Raw genomic sequence first — 11964 nt, 5'->3', positions numbered from 1 at the left:
GGTACAGTGATTAAACTTTCAACACCAGTTTCTGCGTTATAAGCACGCATTTTCACAAAACCACAATCCACAACGAAAACGATGCCATGAATTGTGACAGAAGTCTCAGCAATATTTGTAGCAACCACAATTTTCCGTGTGGTTTTTGCTGTTCTGTCAAAGACCTTCAGCTGTTCTGATGCTGGTAGGCTTCCATACATTCGTAATACTTTCATTTTCATCTTGACATCTTGGCCCAGTCTTCTAGCTTCTTGTATCAATTGACGGACAACAGTTTCAACTTCATCTTGACCCGTGAGGAAAGCCAAAATGTCCCCAGGGACCTCATTATGGTGAATCTTTAGGATTGTCTCTACAGTTGCCTGGACGTAATTTGGCAGGGGATCAATGGCATAGTGGATGTCCACGGGGTAACCTCGTCCTTCAATACTAAGAATTGTTGCAGTGTCCAACTTGGGATTATCTGTTAAATTGGTATTGAAGAAGTTTTTAACTTCAGCAGCATCAAGTGTCGCAGAAGCAATGATGACACGAAGATCTTTGCGTCGAGCTAAAATCTTCTTCAGCAGTCCAATTAGGATGTCTGTGTGTTGAGTACGTTCATGAGCTTCGTCTACCATAATCACACTGTACTTTGTGAGCAGAGGGTCAGAGAAAATCTCTCGAATCAGCATTCCGTCAGTCAGGAAGATGATGCTTGTCGTCTCAGCATCATAACACTGATCAAATCTAACATGGAAACCAATCTGGAATTGGAGAAAAAAATTTCTTGTAAGTTTAGAATAAAATGAAAAAACAAACTACAAGGTTAATTGTAATTGAATTCAATTATAATAATCAGGACATTTTAATTATTATTTTTAGATACATTAACACACTTAAATATTAATTATGCTTTATTCTTTAATGAATTCTGATCAAAAGAATGTGGCCATGCTGGAGCACTGTTTACTTGATCTTACTTCAGTCTCTGTTTGTCAAACTGCTAAGTCAGAAGACATATAAAGTGACACCATTTAAACAAGGACACACAGACATGTACAGCCATTCCCATTCATGGCAGGCCTGGTCCTGTCTCCATGGAATTCCAGACATGCACCTGGTATTGTTTAACCCATGGCTACACAAAGAAGATGAAGACATTTGTCCAGAACCATATTAAGGGTGTGAAGCAAATTTCCCTCCCACCCAGCCATGCCCATGTCTTAAAATGATATCATTATTACTTATAAAGAAGTGCTTCATTATTTTGGTTCATAATTAAACATTTTCACTAACAAGGTAGAATGATTATGAACAGAGCAACTTTGATCATGGATCTTCTCAGTAAGGCCTGACCTGGGGCTAAACAGCCACAAAATACCTCCAGCAGACTTGAACCCAAGACCTATCAATTTGTAACACTCTAGCTCATCCTCACAACTTTTTCACCTTGACGACTTTCTGTAGATTTAATTAAAAACTAAACTGAACTCATTTGTTGTAACCTGGTGAGAAAGACTAACTAAATATTTAATTAAACAACTCGTGTCTAAATATCTAATCAAGCAGGGTATGGTAGCTGTTATGTCTAGCAGGTCAAACTCGATTACTCAGAGACGCCAGCCACATCAAAAACAATAGTTAAGTTAGTGTTAACATATTTAATGTTGAGAGCATTGAAAATGTAAATAGCTGTGTGGTGAAGAAATAACACCATTTATAACTCTGAAGTCACTACCGTCTGATTACCTGTATAATTCTTAATTAGAAGTCGTGTAGTAATTCATGATTATAAAATAGGAAACTATATTTCTATTTATAATTTAAATGAAGCAAAACGGTTTCAACAGGGAATCGAAACGGGCATCGACTCTGCACAAACCACGTTTTATTATTTAGGCAAAAATAAATAAAACAAACCATTATTTAGGCAGAGGTTAATTATTGTAGGAGAGAGTGCGATTAATGGCCCAAAAGTTTCCGTTGTATCTGACAGGCATTTATTTTAATGGACTCAGGAAATTGGAAGGTAACTCTGGCTGGACTTGAACTCAGAACATGATGGGACATAACTAGAAAACTGCCTTCTAATTACTGCCATCGAAACTGTTTTAAAATAATTTAATACAACATCGTGTTGTTAGCTTCGTTACTAAATATTCAGCACCAACAACAGCCGTTCAAGAATTTGGACCTGGAGATCTCCATTTCCAGCGACTTCGAGGGCCACCTCCCAGTGGTGTCGGGTTCAACGAAGGGCCCTCCACAACAACAGGACGATCAAAGTTTTATTTTTTGCCAAGGTCTGGCGTCTCCCGCCCCTAACCCCTAGACCATCACCTAATCACTCTTACCCGTCTTGTTGCTTAACAACAACAACAACAACAACAACAGCAACAACAATTTTGGAAGCACTCCGTCGGTTACGACGATGAGGGTTCCGGTTGATCCGAATCAACGGAACAGCCTGCTCGTCGTGAAATTAACGTGTAAGTGGCTGAGCACTCCACAGACACGTGTACCCTTAACGTAGTTCTCGGGGATATTCAGCGTGACACAGAGAGTGACAAGGCCGGCCCTTTGAAATACAGGTACAACAGAAACAGGAAGTAAGAGTGAGAGAAAGTTGTGGTGAAAGAGTCCAGCAGGGATCACCACCATCCCCTGCCGGAGCCTCGTGGAGCTTTTAGGTGTTTTCGCTCAATAAACACTGACAATGCCCGGTCTGGGAATCGAAACCGCGATCCTACGACCGCGAGTCCGCTGCCCTAACCACTGGGCCATTGCGACTCCACAACAACAACAATAACAGCAACATAAAAACTGACCTCGTCCCCGAGCATTGTTCCTCGTTCTTCTGAGACCCTTTTGGCCAAAGTGACTGCGGCCACCCGCCTCGGTTGACAAACAGCGATCTTGTAACGTTGTCCAGCCCATCCAGCCTCGAGCAGGTACTGTGGTACCTGGGTACTTTTACCACAACCAGTGTGACCGACGATAACAACAACAGGATACGTTTCCACCAAATAAAGAATGTGAGTTCGCAAAGCGAAAACGGGAAGCTTTTGTCTCTGTTGTTGAATTGTCATCGATAAATAAGGATTATAGACGGCATATTGCTCTCCACTTTCATAGACTCGTTCCTCTTGGAGGACAGATCTCGGATCTTCATCTCCAGGGCGCCAAAACTTTGGTTTGAATGTTGTTGTTGCCATCACTTCAGTCTGGATTCGAAATCAAAGACATGAGTTCGTGTTTCACCGGCGGCGAAAACCGGTGAACGAGGAAAACAATCCCTTGTTATAATTGTGTAGAGAGGTTAAGAAATCCGGGCAACATGTTTCCGGTTGACAATTATTTAAAACTTACCCTCATTTCTACACTTTAGGTTTTAAATTTCACACCTACGTCTTAAAGATTAGTCTTAATTTAAGTCGATCTTACGGTACAAGTACCATAACTGCTAATTATAAACCCACGTGGGTTTGTTTACATTTCTGAAGAAAAAAGAAACCCTTTTCTCACACCCCTAACCCTAACCCTAACCCCCTATATATATATATACGCAGTTCCTTACATAATCGAGTCGCAAAATGTGTTAAAATTGCACAAGATATTAAAGATATATCATCTTAGATTAAAAAAATAATAATAAGGAAAATTATTTCACAATTCCTTGTTTGAATACATTCCATATTTGGAATTACCAATACTGAACCGATATTTTCCTATGTGTTATGTGACACCAGGAAAAGTTTGGAACAGAGAAATTAAGGTCCAAAGTGTTGAGGTTTTCTGAAATTGGAAACAGATTTTCGGAAATTTTTAAACACAGATGGAAAAACCGAATCTAAAATAAGAAATATTGATCCCAGTATTTTCAGTTATAAAGATTCGATTCTTTCCATAATTTATTTGAAATTTTAATTTCGTTACTTTTTCGTCAAAGTCAAACAAAGATCTATTTAACACTGATTATACTTATTATCAAGTTAATTGTTTTGTTAAATTAGCAAAGTAAGAATGAAGGGAGATAATAAGTTAAATATTTTATTATTATCTCCCTTGGGCCGATGAATGTGACGCTGCGAGCGATGACAACTAATTTCCAATTCTATAAAAATAAAGACGGACAAAAAAATGGGTGGTTAATATAAAGATCTTTAGGCGTTAACAAAAACAACAAAAAGCCCAGCCTGCTGAGGGTTAACAATTGTGTAGAAAACGAATATGACAAAAAAAAATTGCGCAAACGAACCTGGGCCGGGGTTGGGAGGGATCTTACGGCAAATTCACAAGATCCGATTTTTCCGTCATAACTTTCGGTAAAATGGATATATATTAATTTTTTTTTACGGAATCCCACGTTTTTGGTTATGGAGGATCCGATTCTGAAAAAAAATTTTCAAAAAATTCCAAGCCCTGCGCTACCAGCGTCCAAAACTGTTTATGAAACTTACAGGGTACACTGGTCCACAGGGAATTTCAATCAATTTTCAATCCCAGAGCCTAAATCAGTGAGGGACCTGGGTATCGACATGAGTGGTGATACCTCTTTCCAAGTGCACATTACCAGAATGGCGACAAAGTGCAGACGACTGGCTGGATGGATCCTAAGAACATTCAGAATCAGAGATAAGGAAATCATGATGGTCCTCTGGCGGACATTCGTCCTCAGCCGCCTGGATTACTGCTCACAGCTATGGTTAGCAACCAGTGTGAAATTAACAGCGGACCTTGAAGCAATCCAAAGAAGATTCACAAAGAAGATCGTCTCTTTGCAACAGCTCAGCTATTGGGAAAGGTTGAAACAGCTAAGACTCTACTCCCTGGAGAGAAGACGGGAGAGGTATGCAGTAATATATGCTTGGAAGATCCTGGAAGGAATTGTACCAAATTTTGGCATTGTAAGCTACACCAATGCCAGAACGGGATGACACTGCATAGTGCCAAAGATTCCAGTTACTGCAATAGCCTGGGTTTCAAGGGCCCATAGCTTTTTAATATTCTCCCAAAGAGCCTGAGGAACCTGCACAAAGTAGATGTAGGCGTTTTTAAATCAAAGCTGGACCTCATCCTGTCGAGAGTCCCAGATGAACCTACCCCACGGCAAGAGGTGTAAATAAGAGTAGCTATATCAAACTCCATTCTTCACCAAGTGCCACATATTGGAGGAGGCTCTCAGTAATAACTGACTCAAAGGAGCCGGTGTTGCTCTTTGGTCATAGCTGACACATCAGAGAAAGAAATAGAAAATTATCTCTGTTATATCGGCTGTGGTCAGTAAACTTTAACAAAGGTCTGACCATTCTTTGACCAGTGCAGATCCTAGGGCGTGGAGTGTTTCTTCATCAATCATCTAGTGTGGAGTATTTCCCGCACCTTTTGACACGCAACAAGCCGGTGGATTTGGTTTCAAATCTCAGGCAGGGTCAAACTAGACCCTTACAAAGTGTTAAACATTTATTGAATGCAAACGAATAAGCCCAGATCTTGAAGTGACTGGATTTTGTTGTACCCTTGGGTACAGACTGGGTACTTGTTGCTCACGAATTGGCCACATGATATAGACATTTCTAATGAGAACTTCATTATCGTTGGAAAACCAATTAAAGCTATTCGATATGTTTTCAAACTATGGAGAAATAGTTCGATTTGCTGTTTAAATGTCTTCTACATAGACATACATTTAGTAAAAAATCAAAGGAATGGAGATATTTATGATTTAATCAGCTACGTACGTTTCAAATACTGCCCTGCATTAATTATGTATATTTAATCAATCCCATTCTTAATCGATTAAAATACTACAAAGAAAGAGGAATTCTACACCATCTTATTCTTAACCAAATTATACCAACACTGCTTATATTGGTGAATATCATAGAGGAGTTATTAGTAAATTTGGATCAGCGCATCCTTACACTTATAGTTGACCATTTCCCCAGTCTAAGGGTTAGGCATTCTTTATACGTAGACCAATCCACGATTTGTATTTATCAGATTATGACAGATTTGTAATTTAACACGTGATGTATCTGAACAAACCAAGCAGTTAGATGGATCCAAACAGCAGCACATAGTAACTTCTACACCTACATTTCAACTAACCATTTCATATACAGAAAGATGGACGGGTACGTTGAAATAACCCTATTTAGCCGATATATTATTCAGGACACGACAGAATTGTAGTTTGATCCATAATATCTTTCAATGAATAGAAGACAGGTTGAATTCTAAAGGTAAAATATTTATTTCTTTATTGCCGTCAAGGGAATAAACATAGAGGGGACAAACAAGGACACACAAAGAGATTAAGTCGATTACATCGACCCCAGTGCATAACTGGTACTTATTTAATCGACCCCGAATGGATGAAAGGCAAAGTCGACCTTGGCGGAATTTGAACTCAGAACGCAGCGGCAGACGAAATACCGCTAAGCATTTCGCCCAGCTTGCTAATGTTTCATATTTCTTTACTACCCACAAGGGGCTAAACATAGACGGTACAAACAAGGACAGACAAAGGGATTAAGTTGATTATATCGACCCCAGTGCGTAACTGGTACTTATTTAATCGAGCCCGAAAGGATGAAAAGCAATGTCGACATCGGCGGAATTTGAACTCAGAACGTAGCGGCAGACGAAATACCGCTGAGCATTTCGCCCGGCGTGCTAACCATTGGGCCAGCTCTCCGCCCTAATGGAGATGTAAATATTATAGGCGCAGGAGTGGCTGTGTGGTAAGAAACTTGTTTCTCAACCAAATGGGTCTGGGTTCAGTCCCACTCCGCGGCACCTTGGGCAAATGTCATCTACTGTGACCCCGGGCCAGCCAATGTGTTTGATACAAGGAAACTATGCGGAAGCCCGTCATTCACATAAAGGCATGAGATATTGTTTATTGACCTATCCAACAATAGCAAATACATGTTTGTCTGTGTGCGCGCATGCGCGAGTTTGTGTGCGCGTGCGAGCGTTTCCTCCTTTGTTTTGCTTCTGTCGATCTATGTTTTTTTATACTTGTTTCAGTCATTTGACTGTGGCCCTGATGGAGCACCGCCTTTAGTCGAGGAAATCGACCCCAGGACTTATTCTTTGGAAGCCTAGTACTTATTCTATCGGTCTCTTTTGCCGAACCGCTAGGTTACCGGGACGTAAACACACCACCATCGGGGAGACAAACACAGGCACACAAACTTATACACACACACACACATATATATATATATATACATATATACGACGGGCTTCTTTCAGTTTCCGTCTACCAAATCCACTCACAAGGCTTTGGTCAGCCCGAGGCTATAGTAGAAGACACTTGCCCAAGGTGCCACGCAGTGGGACTGAACCTGGAACCATGTGGTTCGTAAGCAAGCTACTTACCACACAGCCACTTCTGTTTAAATCTTCTGCCAAAAACATAAGAAACATTATTCCAATATTATTTCAATATAAAATATGAAAATTTGCAAACGATAGGAAACGTTTTCGTGGGTGTTAAAGAACCGTCGTTTCTAGACTCTCTTCCAACCATTTATATGTGTGCGTAATTTGCTCCTGGTTTGTTCTCCAAAGTTCAGATTGTGGGTTAAATATAATTTTCGTTAGAAAAACTGTTCGTTAAAAGCTTTATTTTATGTAGCTACACCTTTCACCTATGCTCTCCCAGAACTTATACGTATGCGCAGACTTCTCCAGGTCTTACTGAACTGAAATTTAGATCAACAAACTCCGAGCAGAGAGAAGCCCGTTCGCCCATCAAGTTAAAATTTGAATAACAGACCTCGTGAATACAGTTCTATATTTAAGAGATGAGGAATTATGTACATTGTTAACAACATTTCGGGTGATATACTCTCCAGCCTTCATCAGGTGTCTTGGGGGAATTTTGAACCTAGGTTCTCATTCCTAAGGTATTTTTTGATGTTATTATTATTATTTTATTATTATTATTATTATTATTATTATTATTATTATTATTATTATTATTATTATTACTCCGGTCACTGCCTGAAATCAAACTCGGAATCTTGGGGTTAGTAGCTCGCGCTCTTAACCACTACGCCATAGTTTCGAAATTTCGCCAAGACACCTGATGAAGGCTGGAGAGTATATCAGCCGAAATGTTGTGTTAACAACAAACAAGATGAGAACAAATATCCGTCAAATGTAAATAATGTATATAATTCCTCATCTCTAAAATATAGAACTGTATTCACGAGGTCTGTTATTCAAATTTCAACTTGATGGGCGAACGGGCTTCCACTCTGCTCGGAGTTTGTTGATCTAAATTTCAGTTCAGTTTGCAAGTATAATCTTGTTTAGAAAAAACCGTTCGTTATTCAATTCGTTCGTTTAGTGAACCGTTCTTAAATGGATGCCACATTGGACGACAGTGTTATAGATCCATTACAGGCGATTTTACCCATCAGTTTCGCACCGGATATTAGATCATTGGCTGGTTATCTAATAAGTGTGTTCATTAGAGATCACGGGTGTTGAAAAATGGTGACAGCTTTTTGTTGCAGGAGGTGAGGGAAGTGTCACATCCAGTTTCAAGGTAAAAGGTGAAACGATGTCGGGGAGGAGGAAGACAAATATACGTGGGATTTAGTGAGAGTTACGTCCCTTGCCTACAGCCCCTTCCTGTTTACAATCTGAGTGTGGAGTACAGCAACAAAAAGGGGTGTGTTAATATGTGTGTGTGTGTGTGTGTGTGGTTTCGGGTGGGGGTGGCTTTCACATCTCTTTCTTCATCTTACAAATTGACATCTTGCATTGGTTTGTTTATGTCCCAGCAATTTAGCTGTTCACCAATAAGCATCTGACTTTTAAAATGATAGGTTGATTTGTTCGACTAAATTCTTTGGAGCAGTGCTCCAGCATGGCCACAGTCTAGTGACCGAAGCAACTAAAAGAATAAGAGTAACCGCTAATTCAAAAGAATATATATATATATATATATATATATATATATATATATATATATATATATATATATATATCAATCAGTTATCTTTCGAATAAATATCGATTATTTTCTTTAAAGGCGGAGAGCTGGCAGAATTGATAATCGCGCCGAGTAAAATGCTTCGTGGCATTTCGCCTGCCTTTCATCCTTTCGGGATCGATTAAACAAATTCCAGTTGAACACAAGGGTCAATGCAATCGATTCGACCCCATTTCCCTCAAGCTGTCCTTGTGGCAAAAATTTGAAATAATAATAATAATTATTATTATTCTGGAAACAAAGCTCAGGTTTGGTTTTATTCCTGGTAGGATTTTTGTGGGTAGCGAGTTGCTACCTGTAATCTCAGGTATTCACACGTTTTCGACAGTCTTTCGAAAGCTTAGAACTCTCCTGATACTCTTTGTTGTCTCTAAAAGACAAACTTTCTGTTGGAGCTCTACCAACCATTCTATTCCAATCTCCTCCAGCCATTTACCTATATCTTGGCTCACTGTTCCCAACACCTCGATTATTTTAGGCACGACCTCGACAGTTCTCATGCTCCAAATTCTTCCTATTTCAAATTTTAAGGGAATGTATTTTTTTTTCGCTCTCTTTCTTTTCGATTATAACGAAGATGGTGAATAAGGAAAATGCTGAAACGCTGGATGTGTATAAGTTGAGATTGAAACTGAACTGGTAAGCGACGTCTTATTCTCCGCCATCAAATACGATGATTGCCGAACGGGAATTGACGTAACACGTGACAACAAAGATGTGTGAGAGAACTTCATGGTTAGGCTGGACCGTTATGTCGTAGACATGGTTGATGTGCTGTTGGTGGTGTGTAGAGGCAGCCGTTGGTCTTTTGGTCGTGTAGTGTTCACACAGCAATGATGCAGACAGGCGTCTGGTGGAGAAGATGAAAGCGGAGACTGGCTGGTGTCAGGTACATCGGTGTCGCTTTCAGATGGTGGGTTCCATACATCATCAATGACTTCCTAGTTTTTCTGTCAAGTTTCTTTACATCATTTCTGGTCCAGTCTGTAATTCCAACTCCATATGTGATTAAGAGTACTGCTCTTGAATTTATTGCTTCAATGAGATTTTTGGAATTCAGCTTTGACTGCAATAATTTCCTGACATTCCTTGTCTACTCTCTACTGGTAATTTGTTTCATTTCTTCATTTTTTTTTATCTCCTCTGCTTCCAGTATTCCCAAGAACTTACACCACTATCCTTTCTCAACTGCTCTCATTGTTTGACCATTTGCCATTTCAACACCCTGGCTTCTTTCAAATCTTCCTCATTTCATTATAGCACACTTTTCTAACCCAAATTCCATATCTGTGTCATTCGAGAAAATCCGGATGGTATGTACAAGACTTTCAAGCTGTTTTTCATTTTTCGCATAAACCTTTATATCATCCATGAAAAGGAGATGATTTATCTGACCATTTCCTTTCTCCAAATCATAAGCAATTTTAACTTTCCGTAGTATCATAGTGAGAGGTATTATGGCCAATACAAATAGTAATGGAAATAAGCTATCACCTTGGAATATTCCACATTTGATGTCCGCTCTTCCGAGTTTTTGTTTTCCTCCAATCAATTCAGTATTCCGATGTTTCATACTTTCATTAAGCATTAAGTTTTTTTCCTATTCCAAACTTGTTCATTGTTTTACTTATCCAACTGTCTGGTACCGTGTCATATGCTTCTTTTTGTAATCTAGCCATGCTTCATTCAGTCCCCCCAATCTGCGTCTACACTTTCTAATTTTCCTTTTATCAACTAATAAGTAGTCTTTTGTTCCCCTACTTTGTTTCCTGTCTCCTTTCTGTTCTTCTGGAAGTAGATTCTTACTTTCCAGATGGTTGTATAACTCTTCCATTGAGACACCGGTCAGAAGCTTCCACATTAATGGTAAATAGGTTGCAGGTTGAAAATTTGATGCCAAGTTCCCTTTCAAGGAATCCTTGAGGCATAGTAACACTTGTCATCCAGTCAGGGATGTGACTTTGCTGCCGGCAGTCATCCAGTTACACAGCGATCCTTTCATGCAACTCTGTAAAGTTCTTCAGCCAACAGCCTCGTACCCCATCCAAACCTGGTCCTTTCCAATTTGCTCAAGCTTAAACCGTCTTTTACTTTGTCTGTGGTTTTCCTCACCTGTTTTCTGTCCACATATCTTACATTTGGTGGCACTTCATTCTTCCCATCAGTCATTTTACCCCGCAACATTTCTAAAATCTCCTCCTCTTCATCATTCAAGTCTTGTGCACTTCTTCCTCTCACCTGTCCATCTAGATCATCTTCGTTAGTTACTTTATCAATTATCCTCCGGTGCTCTGTGGTTTCCATCTCTTTCCTGTTCCTCATCTCTCACCCCTTCCTTACCGTTTTCTGCTTCTGCTGTTTCCCTCTCCTTCTGCTCATTTTTCTTTTATCATGTTTCTCTGAATTTCTTCAATCTCTATTCCCGTAATCCAGTCGTTCCTACAGATTGCTCCAGCTTGGTCTTTCAGTCACTAGGTAGATGCTTCACCCCCCCCCCTTTTCATCCCACATTCTCTTCATTCCATTCACGAAGCCTCTTTTATTCGACTCACTTCTCAGCCAGCATTCTACTACTGTTTTTGTTTCCTTCTTTTACTCTTTTGGCTGTGGTTTTGGTCCCGACCAAAATCTTGATGACCACCTGCCGGACCTCGATCCGATGCTCCCTGCCTGTCGTGAGCGACACCTTCCTTGTCACCATTTCCAGTCCTGTTTGTGCAGTTGAGTTTATTATCTAATTTTCACATCACTCATTTACAAGTAGCATTCGTAAGGTTGTGCAATCACCAGTATTTTTATCGTGGCACCATCACAAGGTGGGTTGCTAGGCAAGGCCCCGAGAGTCCACACCTACCCTCATCTACACTGTTTTTAGTGCCATCTCATTCATTCCACTGTTTTATATCTTCGTATTTGACGTTTTCACTCTTAAGAATTTTGGTATTGAGATGGAACAATCATCGGTG

The 11964-nt window shown here is 39.9% G+C and overlaps 1 protein-coding gene across 1 annotated transcript in view; it reads right to left on the bottom strand.

Moving 5' to 3' along the window:
- The window catches only part of LOC115213186 (probable ATP-dependent RNA helicase DHX35), a 4742-nt gene extending 1466 nt beyond the window's left edge, over positions 1–3276 (bottom strand). The window contains exons 1-2 of the mRNA XM_029782124.2: positions 2811–3276; positions 1–746 (exon numbers count right to left, since the gene is read on the bottom strand). The exon at positions 1–746 is cut by the window's left edge and continues 1466 nt beyond it. Of these exons, the coding sequence (XP_029637984.1) occupies positions 1–746; positions 2811–3197 (1133 nt within the window). The 5' untranslated portion in view covers positions 3198–3276. The remainder of the gene's footprint in view (positions 747–2810) is intronic.
- Between the last annotated feature and the right edge of the window lie 8688 nt (positions 3277–11964).

Source organism: Octopus sinensis, linkage group LG1, assembly GCF_006345805.1.
Source record: "Octopus sinensis linkage group LG1, ASM634580v1, whole genome shotgun sequence".
NCBI lineage: Eukaryota > Metazoa > Mollusca > Cephalopoda > Octopoda > Octopodidae > Octopus > Octopus sinensis.
Note: the sequence above shows the minus strand (reverse complement) of the source record. Positions and strands in the feature narration are given on the sequence as shown.